Genomic DNA, 23,980 nt, shown 5'->3' on the forward strand with positions numbered 1-23,980 from the left:
CTGCAAACCATCAGGCCTTGGGAGTGAGCTCGGAAAAGCCTCATGCAAGTGCTTCAAATCGGGCTCTGAGTGAAATAACGAGATTAAGATAATTATAAGAAAGGCTAAAGCCTCATCAAAGCCATCAGGCTGATTGTGCCCGTGCTGTCTGAAGCCCACAGATTTCTTTTTGCAACACCTAAACAGGAATGAACAATAATATCGAGAAGATTTTTTTAGTGAGAAGCTTCATTTAGACCCCACCTTGCAGCCTTGCAACTGCAGAGTGGGTGGTTCAGCTCTGGGTGTCTGCCCTGACAACACCATCAAGCTCCACTTCACTTTGTCCTCAAACCTAAAAAACCCTGGGTAGCAGAGGAGGATTTTTGGTTTTATTTGCCAATAAAAAAACCCCCAAACCAACAAATAAACCCACAAACCCATCAGATTAAAAGGAAAAACTGAGGAAGAAAATAATAACGCTTGCAATTCTGTCGATCAGTGTCCTGCCAACTATTGTCACAACACCAAACCAAGGACTCCAATGAACACAGAAAAATATTCTGTAAGCTCCAGTAACCCCAGCATTAGAGAAGGATTAGTAGTTAGCAATTAGTAATGATTTCAAGAGGACAATACAGCAGTGTAACAGGAATGCAAACAGGTTATTGCGAGTAGCAGCTACTCACACCTTACTTAACGAATGAGTTAAGGTGCCTTTTAAACACTTTCTGGACAGTATCAGTTCTAAACCAAGCTGAACGGACCCACAGAAGCAGAAAGGTGCATGTAGTATTTAATTTCAGCTGGATGTATTTAAAAGCTGCCGCATGACTTTGGGAAAGTCACTTCAGCTCTTGGTGACAAAGTTTGCACCTCTCTAAGGACAAGTACTTCAACTGTGTCTCTCAGAAGAGGCTTAATTAGCTAATATTTGCACAGAAGCCTGACATCTGCTTCTGAAATGCACTGGAGTGCAATGCACACACCAACACCCACCCCTTAATGGGGACTTGAATGGCTTTTCTGGCATAATGAGATTTTTCTGTAGCCTCCATTAAAACGCTGCCTTAGTGTTCAGTGCCAGAACTTGGGCAGGTACTGGGAAGTGATGCCAGTCTGACACAGATCCCTACTCCCCCATAAACGCTCAAAAGCCCAGGAGGTGCCGGCAGCAGCTGTCAGCCCACCAGCTTCTCACTTTGGGCAGGGTATTTCTGTATGGAATGACCTCCTTCCAAAACCTCCGATGGGGTTTAATAAAAGCTTAAGCACTCTAAAATGATCCAAAGCCCCTCAGGACTGAGTAGTTTGTCTCAGTAATTGGCATTTGGAAACTTTAATCAAACCCATATGGCTTTGCACAGTAACAATTACCCAAGTTGTCCAGAGTAATGAAAAATTTCCCCAAATTTTGCCCACAAAAATCAGTCTTTATAGCAAAGAAGATTCCATTATAAGCAAAACAAAAGGACTGCAGCCTTTTCTCAGGACCTGCTTGGGTTTGTGCTTTATGAAATGTGGTAATTCTTTTTCTAAGTGACTCCTAGGCAAGCACGGAAATCAAAGTTTTAAAGAAACATTTCCCAGATGGCGTCGAAGGATGGGCAAACAAACAAGGACACATCAGTTCCTGCTGGGGGGGACAGTGTAAGATGCCAGTCTGTGGAAGATGTGGCCTCAGACTTCTGTATTTACATCCCTTCTCAGTTACAGCTCCACTGATTGTCCCAGAGGTGAGACTTCTACCCCAGCAGAGCAGCTACACAGTCCCCCTTGGTTCCCATTACTGGCTGCAACAATAACAGAAATAATGGAAATAACAGAATTCCTGAACTCAGCATGCCCTGGAAACCTCGAAGGGAGCACCAAGACTTCCCTCAGGAGCCTGCCAGTCTCAGGGCACTGGGGACGTGACAGGGATCCCTACTTTTTTGTGAAAGCTGAGCTCTGTCTTGCTGGCTTTGTTTGCCTGAGGAGGCTTTCCGTGCTTTGCTTTTATTTTTTCCACACGTGCCTATTTTTAGAACACAAAATACTCTGCAATTACTGGTTCTGCAATTAGGAGAGACCCCTCCGTGCAAGAGCTATTAAAAACCACCCAAAAAATATTATAGGAAATGAGATGAAGAGTCAATGATGCAGACTGGTGGTGGCAGGTGTCTGCATGTCCTTTAGAAAGCCAATTTCTGTGACTGTATCGTGTGGGAGGCAGCTCTGCTGTGCAATGCCTTGAATGACACGCTGTCAAAAACTCACCATTAGTGAGCCCTTTGTCATTACAGTTCAGGGTTTTTTCCTAATGATTAGAAAAGCAGAGCCACAGCTATTTTCACCTATTCTTCCTGTTCAACTGGCATGGAACTATTTCTGCTTCTGCTATATTCCAACAAAAATGTACACACATCAATCACTGCTTTATGCATCACTGGGTTTTAATTGCCAAAGAAAAACATGGCTAATAGGCTTGGAAAAATAAAAATGTTACTGGATTTTACTTAAAAGTCTTCCTCTAGAGACTTCTGTAAAGCAAATTTGATAACACACCAGTGACATCACTCAACTGAGTTGGTGATAACAGCAAGGAGCCTGCAAAGCACAGGGCCTGCATCCCTACAGATCATTATTCCTCCAGGGTGAGATATCCAATGAACCTCGACAGAAGGAACACAGAGTTTTTGCCCAGGAGCAGCACAGGGAGGGAGAAGGGTGGGTGATATCCACACATCTGTGCATCAAACTGGGAATTACTGGGAATTAGCACTGCCTTAGTGTCATTCCAGCTGTACTAAAAGTAAGTCTTTGGTTAGGACACTCATACTTCACTTAGATGAGCAACAAATCCGTGGGATCAGCACTTGAGGGGTTCTTTTAGCCAGTTTGTATTTTATGGGGGGTTGTGGTTGATATTTCCCCCTGGAGACTTGGCTGTGCTTTGAACACAGGAAAATTGAATGGTTAAAAATGAATCTGATCATTTAGGAACAGATATTTTAGAAAGCTGGCACATGTTCACTGGCAATTTTGGGTATTCTGGAGTGGACAAAACACCACCTTTACTAATACAAAATGAACCTTAGAGCACCCATTCAATAGGAGATAATGATACAGGTAAGGTGTAATTTCTTTTTCTGTGTGAAATGCCCAATCCCCTTGGGTGACCAGACACAGCCAGGACACCCAAAGCCAATTTTTGAGCACGACTTAAAGAGATTTGCAGATCTTAGTGGGCTTTGCCTTCTCAAACCCCTTCTATCAGTTTAAGATAATCCCAGCAATCTAAAATTTAGGGTGATCTTTAAGGTCATGTCCAGTCCTCGAATTGAAGCCAAAGAGATTATTCCCTTTATGAAAGAGCACATGACTCATCCCAAGGGAATCTGATCAGGCTGGCAATGACATCTCCAACAAAAAACTGACAGAAGGAGTGGCCGAATCCCCCTGGTTCAGACGGAACAAAGAACCTCCTGCTAAGGGATATTGGGATGCCCTCTCCCGAGCTGTTCTCATCCTGTTTGCACAACTCTCCACACACCACAGATCCCCCGTTCATGTCCTGGGTGAAGCTCACAGCCAGGCGGGCAGGGAAGGCATCGGCGTGGCTGCCCACGGGACAACCCCGCTCCACTGGCTGCTGACTACAAACTGTGGGAGTTTGGCCCACAAAACCAGTCTTGGAGAGGAGATCCCAGTGCACCTCAACCCATTTTGGATGTGAGAGGACACTGGTTGGAAGAACTCCCAGGAAGGAAGGCTGAAAGCTCTTAACTGGCACCCACAAGAGACAAGATTGGCCCGCTGGTATCTGTGGCCCCACCACCCCCAAAGACTGTCTCTACCAAACTGCACCTGATTTCCAAGCTGGCCTTGATGTCAGCCCTTGCACCCATACACAGAGATGAAGTTCTTCAGGCTGCGTCCTTGCTGGTGTGTCAGGACTGCACAGAGAGCTGTGCGGGCTGGAATAAAACCCCTTTGATACAGAGCTTAATAGAATTTTAGTTTAAGAGCTGGTGTTCTAATGAATAAATTTGAGAGTCACTGATTTGAGAAATAGTTTACAAGTCTGGGCATGAAAGCTTTCTAATGTGACCTTTAGAGCAGAAATTTCACTGGGATTTCTACTTCACCAAGGAGAAAAGGAGGGAAAAAGAAGTTTTAGAGGTAAATGTCTTGTCATTTCCCCCACCCCTATCGCTGCAGGAATTTTTTTTTTTTCCATGGACTTTATTACTGTGAGCACTAACAAGGCACTGCCTGGGCAACTTTACCACTCACATCTCTAATCTCTCTAACACCTTGGACTTGGATGTCTCTATCTGGATTCTCATGTTGAGACTGTTTTAATTTTCCCAAGTCTTTCTGACCACCATCTGTTAAAGACAGGCTGATTTCTGAACCCACATGGCTAAAATTCCACCTCTCTGGGATTTGATCCTTGCTCTCAAACGGGCTGCAAGGCAGCCCCAGTGCTTATCTGCCTTCCTTCACACCACCGATCTTACAGGGAAACAGGAGCTCTTAGAAATTCCTACAAGGCACCCATTTTTCTTTTCCAAAATCAAGCCACTCTTCTCTATGATATTATGAAAAAATAAAAAAAAAAATCCTCCTTGTCTTCATGTTCCATTTCATAAAAACTGCCTGTTTGCCTTCTTTCTACAGGAAATATTTCAAACATTTATTTTGAAGCAGCTCCTCTGCTTGAGACAAAGTGCTGAGGACTCTGAAAATTTTACTACTTTAATCTAGAAAATCTGGGCAGACATTTCCCCCTGAGTTGACTCGAACAGGGTTTTTTCACTCTCAGAAGTTTTTTATCTTTTCCTAGACTAAAAAAATAAAAGCTCTGTTTGCAGTTTCCTGCAGCACAGACGACTCTGCAATGGGCAGAGAGCAGAATTCCACAGGCACAGGAGGTGGGCACAGCCCTCCCTCAGGCCATGTCTGAGCATCGAAGGTGCCTCAGTGCTCCCTGCAGGCTCTGCTGCACCTTCCCACTCTGGGCAGTGACAGGAGTGCAAATCCACACCCAAAATAATGTAAAACACAATCGCTGAGTCATAGAATTCATCAAAGCCCATCCAGTCCCATGGGCAGGGACACCTTCTACTGTCCCAGACTGCTCCAAGCCCCAATGTCCAGCCTGGCCTTGGGCACTGCCAGGGATCCAGGGGCAGCCCCAGCTGCTCTGGATGACATGACCCAAGCTCACTCAGCAGGAAGTTTCAAAGGGAAATTTCCCTTTACTTGATAAAAACCCAAACAAAGCCCACCCCTCAGAGATCCCAGTCCTCAGAGGGTGTCTGGTGGCTCAGCCTCCCAACGTTAATGCACATTTTGGTGCTCAGCAGCACCTCAGAGTGCTGATATTTTTCCACTCTGTTCCTCTCTGATGCCTAATGAGCAATGAAATGCCAGTCATGTCCGCTGCAGACAGGGAAACCAACACGGGCCAACTTCCCACAAACACATTTAAGGCTCCTCCATCTTCCACATGCCAATGCTGACTCCTGGCTTTGCTTTCCAGAGGGAAAATAGGAAAGAAAAAAACAAAATAAAGATAAAGCAGCCACTGGGATAAAGTTGTTCTGCACTGGCCTTGCATCCCATCAACAGGAACAGAAATTTTCTTGCAGGATCTACCTCTGGCCTTTGCCAAGTCTGTGCTTGGCTGGGGGTCCTGGAAGTGCTATTTCCACACATTTAGAGAAAATACTGATTTGCATTGATTTAGAATCACTAAGTAAGGCTCATCCAAGGATTATAATTATTTCTTCAGCTAGGTAAAGAGCTTTATTTCATTCAGGAGGTTTAGAGGCATCACACGGAGGGGAGGTGTCACAAGAAGCATCCTAATAACTGAGCAAATAACACAACCTCCTGGTTTCTTGTCCTGTTCTCCATCCACTGGCCACACAAAACAGCAAAAGTGATTAGGATACACCATGAAAACATAACCCTACAGCTCTGCAGATGTTTACTACTCTACAATCACTTTTTGCAAGATGTTTGGGTGTTCATTTTTAAAAAAACCACCTACATCATCATTTCGTTTTTAAAAATTCAGCCCCAGATATTTAAAAAAAAAAAAAAATCTGCATTTTGAATATAACTTATTTTACATATTAAAGGCAAAATGAATAAATAAGGAGAGAGATGGGGAAAAAAATGTCAAACCTGTGTCTTGCTTTTCCCTGAATTTCTTAAGCAGAAGAGGACATGTGGTGCTGTGAGTGACCTGTGATCCTCAGCAGGCTCCAACACCTCCCCATGCAACACCCCCTGCCCTCTCCTGAGCTCTTCCCAGACAGAAACCAAAATAACTTCCCAAATAACACTGCAGCCTTAGGAGACTCCCAGCTTTAGGACAAGGTGCACTAATTACTTCCGCTGCTTTAAGTAATAATGTATTCAGCTTATTTATAACCCTGGGGGGGGAAACAAAGCAGGTAAAAATCCTCCATTTCTGCTCTCAGTTCAGGGTCCTTCTATCCCAGATGAAAGTAAAGTAGGTTATAGATCTATCCTCTGCTGCAAACTCCCTGTTGGTCCTATTCATCAAAAAAAAAAGGGAAAGGAGAATGAAAAAAGAGGAGCTTACATGAGGCTTAGCCTAGTTTTCCACCCATCAGAGACTGTGGAGAAGGAGCAGAGGTTGGGAGCTGGGTCTCTAACACTGATGGCTGCCCTGTGCATGGCTCAGTCAGGATTTCAGCAAAGGAGAAACACTGGGACTTGGGAACATATGGAAAAATGCAAATAAATGTGCTCATTCCTGAGTTAAGATCACCCCAACCCCAGTCCTGGGGGGACTGCCAGGTGGAAGAGCTGATTTTGGGTAAGACCAGCAGGGCTGTGATGGAGATAAATGGCATTTTTTCTTGGAAAGGCACTGGAGGAGGAATCAAGGATTTGACACTTGGCAGGAAACCACACAGTTTAAATGTTTGTGTCTCTGCAGAACTGGGGATGCCCCAAACAGGCTGCGCCCTGCTCTCACAACCTGACAGCTTCAGGGGTGTCACAGGGCACGGAGCAAAACAGGGATGGCACATCCCAGTGGGATTGGGGAAACCTGGGAAAATGGGGTCTCTGCAGCGGGCAGAACTGGACATTCTGGCTCGAAAATGATGCTGATTTGCAGAGTTTTGTGTTGCTGCCACAGAGCCACCCCTGGGCACCACAACAAACCCCTCTGCCTGGCCTGGATGCACAGAGGCTCGGCAAGGCTTCAGTGGGAAAAGGAGCGAGATTCTGGGGGATGCAGGGGAAACTGGGTCATGTTAAGATAGTGGATTTCTGAAGATGTAAGAAAAACTGAGACAATTTAATGATTTAAAGCAGATTTGTGGTGCAAGCCGCAGTGGCTGGCTGGGAGTGTCATCTCTGAATTGTGACCGTGTGTGGGAGGCAGCGCGCTGATGAAAATGCCAGGAAAAAGGGAATGAAACTGTGGGAAAAGCTGGGGATTTGAAGTCCAGGTTCTGAAAAAACAGAAGGGGTATCTGGGCAAGAGACAGCTGAGTGGGATATTTCAATACTGGGGTGCAAAGCAGCCTTGGAGGACAGGGATGCATTCCTGCAGTGGGGAATGTGGGCAGGCGTGGGCACTTCCTCATCTTAGTGCAGGTGAGCAGATCTCACCCAGAATGCTGAAAATTCCCACCCCCTGTACTCCACAGGGATCTTTTCCTCCACAGGAAAGCTCCAGAATGAGGGAGGAGCCAGGAAAATGTGCAGGGCTGGGCTTCTGCTCCTCAGAGGTAAAACCTTGGAGAAATAAACCTCCCAAGGAGGACGAGCAGAGCCAGGCACACCAATCCCAGCTGCCTCCTGAAAAACCAGCCCAAACCCTCTGGCTCCTGTATTTCCAGCCCAAACCCTCTGCTCCTGTATTTCCAGAAGGTTTAAAACACATCAGCTGCCATCAACCCTCAGACTTTAGATATCCCTGTGGAAATGCTTCCATTTGTGTGCTGAACGCACGGATCAATCCCTGGGATCGTTGGTTGGTTTGTTTGGAATTCAGCAGAGCTGCCCCCCCCCCCAGTGTTTTCATTATGAATTGTTCTTGAAAGAGTGACTTCCTTGCCAATTAATCTCCAAAAGATAAAATGAATGCACTCGAGGGCAATGAGGGTTCACCAGTAAAGACTTTGAGCAGCCATTACAATGCATTTCTTAGCAACTAACAGTGAAAATTATGGGATTTACTCGTGTAAAAGATATAACAGGAAACACCCCAGCAATGGGAATATTGAAAAAAACCCTTTCCAGTAGGATGTTGGGAGTAATTTTCTCTTTCTACCACCACAATGAAATATTTTGAGATGGTAGGTCAAAGCCCCAAAGTATTCTCACTGCAACCACATTATTACTGGATTTTCTGCCACTCTTTGCTCTGTGCAGTGCTGGGTCCTAGCTGCTAATTCATGTTTAACAATTATTTTGGAAAAAAAAAAAACCTTCTATAAAATGAATTCTTTCAATAAAATGTGTGTGGGGACCAGTTTTTAGAAACAGCTGTGTGATTCCCTTCACTTCAGAGGATGTTCACGGTAACAAAGAAGAAAGTTAAGGGTTTCTATGATTGAATCAGAATATCCTGAGCAGGAAGGGGCCCACAAGGATCACCCCTCATGAATAATCCAAAGGGAAAGGTACAAAAGGCGAGGTGGAGGATGCTCCCCTGGTTAGGGGGTAGAAGGCAGCCAACCTCCAACCCTGTCCCTCAGGCACCGAGGACACATTGAAACAGTTCAGGCTCAATTCCACACAGAAAATTTCACCTGTCTCGGGCCACCTGCATGAGGAGGAGGAGGAGGAGGAGGAAGAGAACAAGGAGACCTTTCCCCTTCCTTTTAACCTCCTGAGGCAGCACAGTGATGCTCCACCCTTGCTCCAGCATCCTCACAGGACACCTCACACCTGTTATCCCCCACTCTCCTGGGGCCTAATTCTGTTCTAAAATTGGTCCCTCAGCCCCTTGGACATCTCAGTATCATTTTGGCCTGCAGAAACTGAAGAAAACATCCACAGCATTAGCATGGAGGTTTAAGTTTGAGATTTAAAGGAAACTCCTTCCTGGAAAATGTCCATGGGTTGGAAAGGTGATTTCAGAGAGGCCTCTGAGCACAGAGCAGAGGGAAAGACATCAGCCATCCTCCCCTCATGGGCTCCCACAACAAAAAAAACCCCTGAAAAGCAGATCCCATTTCTCTAACAGCTTTCTCTAACATTTCTCTAACAGTTTCACAGACATCGCTTTCAGGCAGTTTTTGTAACAACAGGGGTCAAAACAATGATATGACTGAAAACCAGCACTGATTCAAACTTGATTTTCCTCTTTGGATACCCATTTGTAAATCAGCAGCATGTGACAAACAGTGGTGCTGAGGAGACAGGCAATGGCTCCTGCACAGCTCCTCACCCACTCCCAGAGGGTTTATTTCCAAACCAGCATCCTGCAGCTAGCCACATCTTTGTGAATTTTCAGGTTAAACTGCAAATCCTGCTGAGGAGTTTAGGGCCAAATTGAGTCATCACAGCAGGGAGAGAATATTTCATCTATGAGCCTAGGGGATGGCTCCATGGGAGAAGAGGGGCGTTATCTGTTGGGAGAGGCTTGGTCCCATCATCGGGATCATTCAGCTGCTGCTGAGGTGGTGATGGAGCAGACACAGCCTGGAGGCCCCTGGGGTGGAGGGCACTGGGGTGTCCAGGCTGACTCCCTGCAGTGCTCCTGGAGATGTGCAAAAATGCCTGGTTTCAAAGCTTTGGCAGTAAAACACAGAGTGCAGCCTCAGCAAGGTAAAAGAAATTCATAGTTATCTCTAATTAGAGATGCTCCCCTATAGCTGCTCATAAATCAGCAGGAATTGTCCTGCCTCGCTCATCCCACTGTGATCAAAAAAAGCTTGGACATCACTTAGCAGAGAATTACAAACAGAAGGGAAACCTTGCACTGTCCCATTTCCTCTGAACCCACTTCCACCAGTGCTGCCAGTTTGGGACAGCGTGGAAGATCAGCAGCACCAGAAGCCACCAAATGAAACTGAATGTGAACACACAGATCTCCAAATGCACACCCCGGAGAAGGGCTGCAAGGGCTGGGCAGAACAAGCTGAGGAGCTTCTCCAGGGGTGATTTAGAGAACTTTCCTTGGTGATTAATGACTGTGGAGGTGTGGGTATAAATCAGAGACATCAAGGTTGGAAATGACCCCCAAAATCGAGTCCAACCTTTGAGCAAACACCAGGGCCACCAAACCAGATCACAAAGGGCCACATCTACTCACTGTCCGAGCAATTCCAGGGATGGTGACTCCACCATTGCCCTGGGCAGCCTTTTCCAATGCTTAACCATGCCTTAGTGAAGACACTTTTCCTGATCTCCTTCCCGGGCACAACTTGAGGCCGTTTCCTCTTGTTCTGTCACTTGTTCCCTCAAAGAAGAGACCGACCCCCACCTTGCCACAACCTCCTTCCAGGGAATTTTAGAGGGTGACTAAACAACTTCCAGCACCTGTGAGAGGTTCCATTCCGTACATTATTCCATGGTCAGTAGGACTGATTTGGCAAGGACACCCTGGAAGCTCATCCTCCCTGTCCTGCCAAAGGGACGGGAGCTGAGCCGGCGGAACAAGCTGCAAATTCATCACTTTGGGAGGGGTGTGGGCCAGCTCTGGTGCCACTAAAAATCAATGGGAGCTTTATCTCCATCCTGAGCGGAAGCAGGAGCTGGGCCACAGCAAACAACTTTAATCCCATGTCTGAAGGGGTGGGCTCACCCCCAAAGTGCCGCGTCAGAGCCGCGCCGCTCCCCAGCCAGAGCTCCTGATTGATTCCAGGGTTATTTCCCAACAGAAACCACAGCACAGTGAATAAAACTGCCAAGCTAAACCCCAGCCCCTAAAAGAAAAAGTACATCATTTAATCTAGTTCAGCTGTGTTTTCATAGATCTTTGTGGAAAAGCCATTATTAGATCCATACTCAAGAGTTTAAAGCTTTTTTATTTTCTGAAAGCTTGTGTTGCTACAAGCACAGGGCTTAGGGTATCATTAATCCATATTCTGTTACTGTGGCACAGCAGATTCCTCACTCGGTGAAAATATGTTCAATTTCAGAGACAACTAGCATGGAAAAAAAATAAGAAAGAAAGGGAAAAGAGAAAGGGGAAAAAGGGAGGAAGAAAAATGAAGAAAAGGACAAATCTGAAATGAAAATGACATATCAAAAAACAAGTATTCGGGGGAAATATTAGCACTTTTATCATAATGAGTTTGTAACCTAAATACATATTTCAAGGATGAAATTGCTGACCCTGTCTGCCCTCCACAGGAGGCTGAATGGCTCAACCACAGTTTAATCTTCCCTGAAAAGGCTACAGAAGAATAATACAGCCCTTGAAGAACAACACACATTCCTGATGCCCCAAGCTTCACAATTTAACTCTTAAAAGGAGGGGGAAAAAACCCCTCAAACCCCAGCCATCAGCCTCAGAAGAACCAGCAGAAACAAAAATGAGACAAAACGAAAACCACACAACACACGATGAGGATGGAAAATAAGGGATTGCTCAGATGAAGGGTGAAGCTTCAAAAATCCATTTTTATTGTTTCTTAGAGGCAGAGCCTTTGTAGTAAACTTAAATCACTCTGCATGTCCTACTTCAGCTAATTCTGGTTGCAATCCCTTTGATTAGAGATGACAAAAAAATTGTTTTGTCAAAGCCCACCTTGGGAAACCCTAATTTTTTTTTTTCTTTAATCCAAATGTTTCTAATCTGATTATGCTGTTTTAGCAAACTAAAATATAATCTACGAGTCAAAAATGTATCCATTTACCTGAGTTCCCAAGCATGACTGGAAAAGAACAAGCTTTGTTTTTAAATTCAGTCTTCTCAGGTACGATACAGTCAGACCAGGTATGTGAGGATTTGTTTCCATTCAAGTAGTCCCTGCCTGCTGCACTTGTCAGGATCAGAGAATCCCACAAGGGTTTGGGGACCTTAAAGCCCATCCAGTGCCACCCTTGCCATGGGCAGGGACACCTCCCACTGTCCCAGGCTGCTCCAAGCCCCAATGTCCAGCCTGGCCTTGGGCACTGCCAGGGATCCAGGGGCAGCCCCAGCTGCTCTGGGCACCCTGTGCCAGGGCCTCCCCACCCGCTGTGGGATTAGGAGGACCCTCCTTTCTCATCCCACATCCTGAGCTCTGAAGCCCAGATTTGAGGAGCTGACACTCAGCTTGTCCTTTTCCACTGGATTTTGGGAAGCTGTGACCCTGCCAAGTGATGCTGAGGGGCTTTGCTGGGAGTGCTGCTGCTGCTGCTGCGCTGGGAGCTGGGAATGGCCATGGACGGGAAGGCAGAGCCTGCTGTGGGAGCAGCAGCCCAAGGTGGTGTTTATGAAGCAATCACCTTGGCATCCTGAAATCTGGAGTGATGGGAATGGTCTTGAGGAAGCTGCTCATTACCCATCCCCAGGGAAAACGTGCCTTCAGTCACGGACAAACTCCAGCAGGTCATGGGCAGAAGGATAATTTATTGTAAACTACGTGGGGAGACAGAGGACTGCACCCTCTGTATTTTTCCTCATTACAAATTGTCCCTCTAAAGTATGTGAACCTGGGGGTTACTGGTATTTTTATCCCCTCCTTTCTGTAGCTGGAGCACATCAGCTTCTCTCCCCAGTCAGTCAAAAGCACCTTTCATTGCACCATTCTCCATGACTGAGAACTCCATGCCTGGGAAGGCTCTGCCTTGAACTCCTGCAAGGATATTCCTGCTGTAATTACTGCACGCCCCTCCCAGGACAACAGCACAGGGAAACCACACAGATGATGGATGAACAGGCCCTTGTGTTTATTCTCTGCCTTCACCTTCACAACCACAAGAGCAAAAAGATGACTTGTGGTCCTGCATCATCATTTGCCCACTCTCACAGCCTTTATGCTCCAAAGGGCTTTGCATGATTTCATGTAATGCTAATCTACAGCAAGGTCCTGCCTTTTCTTACCCTCAGCTCTTGACAAGAAGCTGCAGCTCTGCTTTTGCTCAAAATAAACACAGAGCTGCCCGTCTTCCCTTTTACACCCAGAGTGCCCACACCTGATGTACCACCGAAACACAGGGCTTGTGAATCTATCACTGTGAATTCATCCCTCGTGGAGATTATGCTCCTTTTTAACACTTTGAAGCTTTACTTCTCCAAGAAAAGGCAAAAATCAATGGTGAGATCCCATCTGCCAGACCCTTTCCTAGGTAACCTCTTCCTCAATAAATAAGACATTTTACCTTGTATGCTCCATATAATTTCAGCTAAATAATGATAAATCATGATATATATCCCTTATTCCCATTCCCCCTCTTTCTCACTCCATGAGCAATTAAGAGAACACTCTAATCCGTCAGGAAAAGTTGGGAAAAGACACTCAGCTCCCAGTTTTTCCAGCACACTGTGGGAACAGAGCTCGCCTCCTTACTTACAAGCAAACTGCAGCTTGGCTTCTCTGCTGACAATCGTTCCGAAGGGGTTTGTTGCTACACACTGGTACGTCCCAGCATCCTGGCTTTTATTGGGATTATTGATCAGCAGGCTGCCTTCCACCAGGCTGTAGCGATAATCCATGCCCACGTCAATACTGCTTCCATTTAACTTCCACCTGGAGCACAGAATGGCAAAGTTAAGCTCCACTGATGCTCAGGGATGCTCCTGGGTATTTGACAGCACAGCGTGAAGTAAATAAAGGAAGATTTAGAATGGCTCTGACTACTTATTAAAAATAAAAAAAGAAGGCAGAAAAATGCAAATTTCCTGAGAGGTATTGAAATATTCCAGTATTTAACTGAGAGAGCAATATCCTTGACATATATTTCAGTCTCTGAAATGATTAATGCTTCTGTAGTTGCTGGTGCTGCTGCTCTTTGGAATTAATCATTTGGCATGGGGAAGTCCCTGAAAGAGGATCTCTAACCCATTCAAGTCCACTGAGGATATTTTTTCCCCCTCTCCTGACTTGCTGGTCATTTGTTTATAAATTTAAGAAAATTCCCTTCCAGCAGATGTTGTCACAAAGTGGGGCACTGAGGAATTCCGGCCCCAGGATGGAGTGAGGAGGGGGACACAGCACCTCCCATCTCCTGAGTGTACGGGGAAACCACAGAAATGTGTTTCACCGTGGATCCATGGATTTTATGGCATTAAATTGCTGCCTGTGTCAGGAGACAGCCCGGAGGCTGAGGCCTGGTGACTCTAATTGGTTTCAGAGTGGCATTTACTGGTGAGCAGAGAGAGGCACCAAAGGAAAGAGAACAGCAGCACCAATGCTTTACAGCAGCAACAGCACTGCAGGAGGACAGCACCTTCCTCCCAGGACCCCAGAGCAGCTACTAAAGCTGAAAAGAATTGAGTTTTGTCCATGTTTATGGAAAAGGATGGTTAATCTGAGAGCCAGGACTATTTACAATCCTTTTGTAACCTTTTAGAACTCCTGTCCAAATTTTGCAGTTGAGTTGCAATACCTGGAGATTTCCTGGTGTCCATTCCCTCTGTTCCTAATGCTCCAGAGTCATGGAATATCCTCAGCTGGAAGGGACCCACAGGGATCATCCAGTCCAATTCCAGCCAGGACACCCCAACACTCCCACCCTGGGCATCCCTGGCAGCGCTGTCCAAACCTTCCCGGAGCTCTGGCAGCCTCGGGGCCGTGCCCATTCCCTGGGGAGCCTGGGCAGTGCCCAGCACCCTCTGGGGGAAGAGCCTTTCCTGAAATCCAACCTAAACCTCCCTGGCACAGCTCCAGCCACTCCCTGGATCCTGTCCCTGATCACAGAGAAGAGATCAGAGCAGCCCCTGGGGAGGAGCTGCCTGGTTTTTGGTTGGGATTTTTTTGGGATCAGCACTGTGGTAGCCTCCAGGGATATCACCAATACACGCAGCAGAAAGGCTCTTTTGTGATGGCTCTAAGAACAGTTAAACACTGAACAAACCCAATGGTTGGTCTGGGATTTCCTTTCACTTCACAGCTCAGCTTCACTTTCTTCTCCTCCGAGTCCAAGGGGAAGATCATGCTGTTGGGCTCCTGCAGGAAAACCGGCCCGTGCAGGGTGTTGTCATCTGCATTAAACAGGGAAAATGGGACAGGTCATTCATGGAATCTCCATGTTCCCAGGCTTAAAATACAAAACAGTGTCTCAGCAGCAAGAGGCCGTGTGTCACTCACCTTGGAAAAGATCTGGTGACACTTTATTTAGTTCATAACAGCAGATTTTTTTTTTTCCAAAAACCACTGAACCCACATGGAGTCATGAAAATGTCCTACACTGAACAGAGCACAGAATGAAACCTCACCCAAAGTTCAAACAGTGGGAACAGGCGCTGTTGTCAAAGCAAAGCTCAATTCAAAGCAGAATCCTTGGCTTCACCTTTAGAAATGGAAATGTTTTCCTTGTGAATTAAACTCCCACCCTGTTAAATAGAGTTACACAGGAGCCCGAGCCAGAGGGTCCCCAGCACGTCCAGCCCCAGTGCAACTGGTTCTGCCATCCCTGACTGAAACCCTTCTGCAGCCATGGGGTGCACTGGTCCTCGGAGGGCATGGAAACCCTTTCACACCCCCTACCCTCTCCACGCTCTGATGCCTCAGGAATCCGCTGGCACCAGCCCCACTCCTCTGCGGGAATGAGGCTCCCAAGAGGTTTTGTATGACCAGCCCTGACAAGGACATTCCACACTCGTGCCCTTCAGAGGATTAAAAACTCACACTAAATACAGGTAGAAGAGGGAAAATACTTTGGCAAAACAACCTGATACGACCTTCAAAGAGCTCAGGAGTCATCTCCCAGCAATCCAGCACTCTGGGTTTGGGGATTACTGATGGGAGCCTCCCTTGTGCTGACTTTTGTTCTTCATTCTAAAAATACACTTTGATTTCTTGAGCTGTTAACTCCTTCCTATCTCCTTTCCTCTCCTCTCATCCACTTTCTGCTTTCACCTTATCAATTTATCCCATCTCAGAGCTGGAGGTGAGGGTGAGAGCTGCTCACAGGCCCATCCCTGAGCTGCAGCTCTTCCCTGCCCACTGCTTTGCAGCGAGCACAGAATTTCAGGAAATTCACTGACACCACTCAAAACACCCACAGAAAGCTACGGTGTAAATTCACTGCTCTCCATCCTGTTTGGATCAGACACTTTTATCTCCACAGCAGCTGTTCAGCACACAAAAGAAACCAACTTTTCTCCCCTGAAAAGATCAGCTATCTTGATTTCACTGAGACTTTTCCTCTCATCAGTGTCAATGTCTGGCTGCTCTAAGTTTAGTGCAAGTAAGGACACAGTGGAAGTGCTCACAGTCAGAAAGGCTTTCAGCTGAATGCAAGGAACCTTGATTTAACATTTTTAGACCATTTTCCAATCTTTTCCTGCCCTATCTCTACAGCAGACTCTGCTCTTTCAGTGTGCAGGGACTTGCAGGGATGTGAGCACGGAATTCTCTTTAGTCAGGCTGCTGCAAGCCCACCTGGATGGGGACATAGGAAATTTGTGGGTATGGGAGGTCAGGGGAAAATGAATAAATAAAATACAGAGATGATGGGATGTGCAAAATATACAGAAAAAAGGGAATGAATAGAAGATGATGGATCTTCCAGAGGGAAGAAGGGTGAGAATGAATGGGAACAGCTTTCACTGGGAAATCAGCTGGATTTACCAGGGACAGAACAACAGCTCTTCAACCCTGGGAGAGCAAATTCTGTCATCTCCACAGAAGTATTTCAGAGAGACTCTGCCAGGAAGATTAGAAAGGAACCATCTCTCCCCCGTGTCTCCTCCCTCAGGCCCCCCCACAAAGGAGGGTGCACTCAGCACACAGTCACAGGCCTTGTATTTAGCTTTATTTTAAATTATATGTTAACGATACCTGACTGAAACTCATCTATTATTCAAAACACATTTCACATCATCTCCAGCTCTAAATTACACCTGTGTGCAACTCACTGTTGCTGGTGGGAAAAGATAATAATAGCCATAGAGCATATGGGACTGGATTATGGCATCCAGACTTGTTCCTGAGACCCAGGGCTGCTTCACTCCCTGAGCAGCCTCATTCACCCTAAGAGAGGATATGATAGTCTGGCCCACAAAGATTACAGCTCTGAGTGCTGTGTGAGTGCGTCTGAAAGCAACAGATTTAAAATATATTTGAATTTATCCAGTTTCCTCATTGGAAAATACAGAAGCTGGCCTGGTGCTCGGGTCCTGTGTAAGGGTTGCTTCAAACCCCAGAAACACAAAGTCTGATTGTGGCACGAGCCAGACCATCCCAGATAATCCAGTTAGGGACCTGCTGACTCAGGGATGTGTTGCATTGCCTCTGTCATCTGCCTCACACCCCTCTCTGTGCTGTCATTTGCTGTTATTTCAATTAGGGGGTGTCAATTTACAGCAAATCACACCAAAGGTCAGGTCCTCTTCCCATCACAGGAAAACACACCTTGCATTACAAATGAACAGTTCTTCTACTTGGGGTGGGAAAGAGGAACAAATCTAAGGGTGCAAAACTGTCCCCACATGTCCAGGCCATCACCTGGCTGCAGGAGCAGAGGTTAAGGTGCAGCATCCTGCTCTTCAAGAGCTAATGAGAGTGGTCCACAGCACTCAGTGGGAGTTACAGGTGTAAGAACCACCACAGCCTGCATCATTAATTAGTGAGCAATTTACAATTTCGAAAACAGACTCAAGATAGAGAACTAAGGATACATATAGTCACAAATAGGTGAAAACACTGAATTTGTCTGCTAATAACTCAATTTGCCTGGAAGCTCATAAAAGATCAAATGAAAACACTTTCAAATATTCCACCTGCTGCTGGCACTGTTCAACATTCAGCTTTTATTTGGCAAAAAAGTGCCTGCCCTTCCTGTTAGGCAGCAAGAGGAAAAATCCTGGTGAGATTTCAAGCAAAGGGAGCTGGGAGAAGCTCTGAGAGCAGCTGCAGCCTATCAGGGGAACAGAAGAGCAGGAAAAACTTTGCAACACTGGGCAGATAAAATTATTTTGAGTGCCTTTCTTCTTCCTCTTATTGCTGCCTGTGTATAACCAAGATAAGCAAGTCCAAACTATTTAATCTTCAGCCTGTAGAGCTGCTTTGCTGCAGCCTTGATGTGCGATTGAAATCACTGCAGCCCAGATCCCAACACTGTGTGATAAGGGCTGAGTCACAGAACCCGACAGAGGAGGGGGATTTGGTTCACAGAGCACTAAAGAGTCACTAATAAATAAAACAAGCTGCCATCTAGATTCTTGCAGATAGGAAACTACAAGTGCCTGCACCAGAAAGAGCCCATTTTTGACAAAGTTGTGTTACTCAGACGTTTATTGCCAGCACAGCCTTTGCGCTGCTGAAGCGTCTACTTTTGTGGGAGCAAATTTTGCTGTTTGGATAACTCTGAAATATATGAATTTTACACTTTTTAAAATAAATCCAAAGTGGTAACTTTATTTCCGTTGCAGTAATGTCCAGGGACTTGCACTCCAAGAGTGGTAACACATTTTTGGCTTACCACTGGTGAACACTATGAGCAGCTCGATCCACAGAAACCAGCCCTTCTCATCAGATTGTGTTTAACAGACTCTTTTTTGGCCGTTTCATCAAAAAATAACAAGAGAACAGAGCATATCTGTGCATAAACACCTGAAAGTGCTCAGTTATTTTAGCCCTCTTCCCCTTTACACCATTCAACAGCTGCTGCCACTCCTCACACATTTCTCACTGTCCCAGGACAATAAAATAAATAACCTTCCCAGACAAGCTAACTGGTGAGACACTCCTGGGGACAGATTTTATTTTTCTGAGTTATATTTCTTTTGAAGAGCCCAAAATGAGTTAACCCAGAATGAACACGAGCCGCCCTCAGCTTAAGACAACCTGCAAACAAGACTGGGTTCCAAAAAGCGTTTTTCCCCCTCCTTGTCATATAAAACAAATGTACTCCTGCTCTGGGTCTGCCTCCTCTGACAGAAGTGTATTTATTTCGCTAAGAGGCAGGATCTAGGAAATTTCAGTCAATTTCACAATAAAAGAAGCATTTTAACCACAGAAGGAGGTGTGTGTCCATATGGTGTTGGATGGAAAGTGAGAGATCATTTAGAAGAACATTCTGCTTGATGTATATTTTTCCCCCTTGTGAATCACAACACCTATTAAAAAAAAAAAAAGCCACATTAATTGGAATACATTCCAAATGAAGAGTATATTTGCTGTGTCCCTCCAGGGCCCCAAAGCTGAGAGCCAGCACAGGCAGTTGGATGTTAAATGCTGTCATCTTCCCATGCTTTTGAGGAATTGAAACATGAGGAATGTCAGCGGAGGTTAATTCACACCAAACAGGTGGAACCATTCCTATTCTCTCTCAACATTAAGCCTGGTGACAGATACTGGTACCCAAATAGAACTCCTTTAATTTCCATTGAAAGTTATGGCCAATTTGAGAGAAAGTTTAATTGAATACTCCACACCATAGGGAAAGATAATAACTAAACAGAACAGAGAATTCTTGGAGTATATCCAGTATAAATGAGAAAAATCCTCTCCTTGTTTGCTGCTGAGGGAATTGCTGCCTGCTCTGTGAGCTGGGGTGTTTTCATACAGTGCTACAAGTCAGTATTTCTTCCAGACAAAACTGCACCTTGGGAAGAGCAGCTCTTCAGAAAAGTGGGAAGTGGAATGGATAGGACAGCTCAAGGGCATGGCTGATTAACACACCAGCCTGCTCCTCAAGGTGAGCAGCTGCATCCCATCCTCCTGAGCAGGAAAGGGCTCCAGTGGATGGCTCACTCCTTATTTTTTGCCTATCACTTCTATTAACATCAACTGCAAATGGTGCTAATGGCTTTGAAATTAAAACAAAGAATTTCTTACACCACACAGTCCTACTACTACTAATTCCACAGGCTTCCCAATGAACAAGACCCACTAAAGGTGCTTCCCATTCAAAGGAAAAAAAAAAGGATTAAAAAAAAGGAGCTATTTTAAAAGTGTATTAAGTATGGTTTTTCAGGGAAGGGCCTCATAGCTCTGCATCTGTGGGGACACCCCCTTGATACAACACTGGGCTTCTTTTGCAGCACCTACAGGTCTCCAACAGGTACTGTGAGCCTCCTGCTGTCCCCTCTCCTTCCTGCTGTCCCCTCTGCCTCCTGCTGTCCCCTCTGCCCTCCTGCCACTCTTCCCTGTCCCAGCTCGCTGCTGTCCCAAGCCCAGAGCAAAGCCTCGCCTGACAGGTGACAGCTGACACACGAGTGTCTGGTACCCGAGCTCCAAAGCAGTGTCAGACATTGCTCAGAGACCACAGGGCAGCCACAGAAACCCGGGAGACAGGGAGGGATAAATCTCCCCTCTCGTAAAGGCAGGCATGGAAGAGCTGCAGCGTTTGAGATGGAGACAGCAGTGCTCTGATGTCTCTGTTTAGGAGTGACCCGGGGGCCTGGAGCAGCCTGGATTAAAGGCAGGGTTAAGCACAGCAGTGTGTCCTGAGCTCTGAGGGAAGGTGGGAATGCCAGGAGCCAGCAGTGTGGGAATGCCAGGAGCCAGCACCCAAATGCCAGCGGCAGCTCTGGGAGCTCCGGGAGGCCTCTCCCTCAGCCTGTGCCCCAGCCATGTCCCAACTTCTCCTACGTGTGGTTCATTACAGCAAATGCCATCGAGGCAGCTGGTTCCACATAAAATGCTGACACCTGATCCTACACACAAATGTGGATATTCCCTGTGCCTCTCCCACGTCCAGACAGCCGGGAGAGGCGACTCCCACTGCAGCACAAACAGTGACCCGTCCTACAACAAACCCCTCATGTAACAGGATGCAATTTGTGTTCTCTAAGCAAGCCAACAGCCTGATTTTCATCACAGATGTTCCCTTCAGTATCCCACAAAAGCACATTGCTCCGGTGCTGCAGAAAGTCACAAATTTCTTCACGGCGCGGCCTCTTCCCTGAGCCATCACAGCCAACAGCAGGAAAATAAACAGAGGAACTCACAGAGCTCTGTTGAGGACAATATCAGCCCACGGCAGAGCTGTGAGTATAAAACAATAGGAATAATCAGATTAATATGATGCTAATGGTGCTACCACCAGTGCTGGGTGTTCTTGCATAGAGCTGTTTGGGAACAGAAATGTTTCAAAAGCCTGTGCTAATTACCTATTGATTTATTAGCAAAATGTAAGGTGCTGATATGATTGCTGTCTGCCAAGAACACACATCATTACTGTAAAACTGTCAGCTGTCTTGAGTATGACAGGGACTATAAAGGGGATATATTAAAAAAAATCAGAAGTAATTGGTTACATGTGCATATTCTAAAGCCACATATTTCCTTTCCACAATACCTCCCTGAAATTCAATGGATTTTAATCTTTGATGTAATAAGGAAGGTGTGTAAAAGCCAGGTTAACAAATGCCATCCTCCCCACCCCACCAGCGGACAAGCAAAGTTATGAAATGCTTGTAGTGAAAAAGCCTCTTTCCTTTAAAATCCTGAAGCCTTAGAAAAGACAAGTCCCTGGGGCAATAACCTATAATCTCTGTCTCATCTATTGCAGGAAAAACAAAGACAACTCTGGCAGCGTGTCCAGGCTCTCAATTGATTGAGGAGCCAAACCCTGCAGAAAGCTTCAAGGTGAAAGGAGCTCTCTGGCGCTTCGCTTCAAGGTGAAGCCTCTTTTCTCTCTTCAGGTTTAAGTACATTAGCCACTGTCAGAAGGAAAGCTGAGCCCTGCCAACTTTTTATCCAGCTATTTACAGAGAGGTTTAGGCCATGGCTTCCTTTCTCAAATATTTGTGAATAAGGAGATGGAATTACCGGGGCCTCGGGAGCTCGCCGGGAAGAGGAAGGAATTATCAGCCTGGCACACTCGGAGTCAAACACCTGTAACCTAATTTGCACCATGGCACCGGTCAGAAAATGCACATGGGGTGGTTCAGTCTGTCAAGGGGCACTGGAAATCTGCCTGTTCTGGGTCACGGGGGCACAATCTGCAATTAGGGCAAGGAAACACACACTGGGTACAAGGGAATCCATCAGGGATTCCAAACACCAGGCACGGAACTTTTAAACCGTGAACAAAGCAGAGACTAAAACACCTCTTTGTTAACTCAGTCCACAGTGTGCACACTTCTCCTTGGCTGTTTGGTTTGGGCAACTCTGGAACATTTTCAAGTCCCTGAGACAACGCTGCAGCAGGACACAAGTGACAAGGTTCCATCATCTCCACCTGATGGAGGTTTGTTTTCTCCCTATTTTGGAAAAAAACCAACTAGAATTAAACTGTGAACGCTCTCCTTTCTATCACAGAGCACTGGCACAGGCAAGTTTCAAGCATCTGCCTCATTACAAATATTACACTCTGCAATTTTCTTACTATTTCTAAGTTGTTCAGCCCTTGCCTTAAGAAGAAAAGATATTTCAATATAAGAAATTAAAAGGTGACTGAAAGAATGGAGAGAGAGGGAAACCTCATATTTATCACATTATAAATCTGTATTTTTGGGGAGAAATTTTCAGCATCAGCTTCTAATGGTCTGATGCAAGACTGATGGCATCCTGGGCATCTGGAGTTTAAAAAGCACCAAGATATTTAGGAAAAGAGAAGGACCTTTCCTTTGGAGTTACACAGAGAGATAAACCCAAGCCCTTCCTTGCCAAGCACTGCACATCCCGATGCTGGGCAGGCTCCTGACCCTGGACAGGAAAACCTCACTCACTTTTCACTGCTACTAAAGCAAGAAAGTGTTTAATCCTGTAAACAGGATCCAAGGCTGTAATCTCCAGGTGGTTCTGTTCCATAAATGGATTTAAGGCATTTGAAGTCTGCTGTCGGGACTCCGGGCTGGCAGCTCAGCTGCTCTAACTCTCCATAACTTCATTGCAGTCGCTGGAATTGCTCCAATCCAGGGCACATTTGAGGAGTTGCCCTTCAATTTTTCCATTGTTATTTTTTCAAAATGTTTCTGCAACCCTCAGCAGAGCAGGAGCAAAAGCCAATCCCAGTCTCCAGCAGGAGATTCCCTACACAGAGGAACACAGAGGGTACCTGCTGTGGCTCTGGAAGCTGGGACACACCGGCACTGGCAGCCACTGCATGGCCACCCCACCACAGGCACTCCCCAGCCCTAAAAGTCACCTCTTATCCCTGTTTTTCTGCTCCCTGCCGGGGGACCAGACCCTCCATGCAAACACAGACACACAAACACTAGACCCCACACTAGCCCAGCCTTAAAATTAACACCACTAAATGCCAAACTGAGGGAGGCTTAAATAAAGTTCTCAGAGTTCAATCAGCAAAACATCAAAGGAGCAGCCAGGAGTACAATTTGTACAATCTGCCCACGGAGAACATGCATTCCTTTAATTTTTTTTAATATTATGAACTTTCAAATATCACAGCAGGGAAAACGTATCAGTAATCGCTGTCAAACCCCTGACTTATGACTTCTTACACCACAATTTAGCACTCTCCAAACCTGCTCGGATTGATGGCATTTGTGAGGAGAGCCTTTCTTCCCTCTGCTGTCACACGAGCAGGTTAAGCTTTCAAACACTCCTCGCTCACCTCTAAAGGGCAGCATGATGTGGATGCCCCAGAGACAGAATTCACCTCCAGTGGTCCATTTTAAACTCCCTTGCCCAGCTCAGCTTAGGGAAGAGAAGCTCCTTTTTGTGGTGTTTCAATAACAGGAGAAAACTGCTCCTGGAAACAGAGTCTTTAATGCAATACAAGGAAATGGCCTTAAGTTGTGCCAGGGCAGGTTTAGATGGGATCTTAGGAAAAATATCTTCGCTGAAAGGGTGGTCAGGCATTGGAACAGGCTGTGCAGGGAAGGGGTGGAGTCACCATCCCCAGGGGTGTTCAGAGGGGTGTGGATGTGGCACCTGGGGACAGGGGTCGTGGTGGGTTTGGCAGTGCTGGGGGATGGTTGGACTGGATGGTCTTAGAGGGCTTT

At 46.1% G+C, this 23,980-nt stretch overlaps 1 protein-coding gene across 3 annotated transcripts in view; it reads right to left on the minus strand.

Annotated features, from left to right (window-relative positions):
• CNTN4 (contactin 4) overlaps positions 1-23,980 on the minus strand; it is a 271,916-nt gene that overhangs the window by 83,161 nt on the left and 164,775 nt on the right. For all 3 annotated transcript variants that reach the window (XM_042013627.1, XM_042013608.1, XM_042013617.1), the window contains 2 exons: positions 14,974-15,100; positions 13,471-13,646 (listed from right to left, as the gene is read on the minus strand). In XM_042013627.1, the coding sequence (XP_041869561.1) occupies positions 13,471-13,646; positions 14,974-15,100 (303 nt within the window). The remainder of the gene's footprint in view (positions 1-13,470; positions 13,647-14,973; positions 15,101-23,980) is intronic.

Source organism: Corvus kubaryi, unplaced genomic scaffold (assembly GCF_017639235.1).
Source record: "Corvus kubaryi isolate FWS band 111438036 unplaced genomic scaffold, C.kubaryi_AGA036_p1.0 136, whole genome shotgun sequence".
Classification (NCBI taxonomy): Eukaryota; Metazoa; Chordata; class Aves; order Passeriformes; family Corvidae; genus Corvus; species Corvus kubaryi.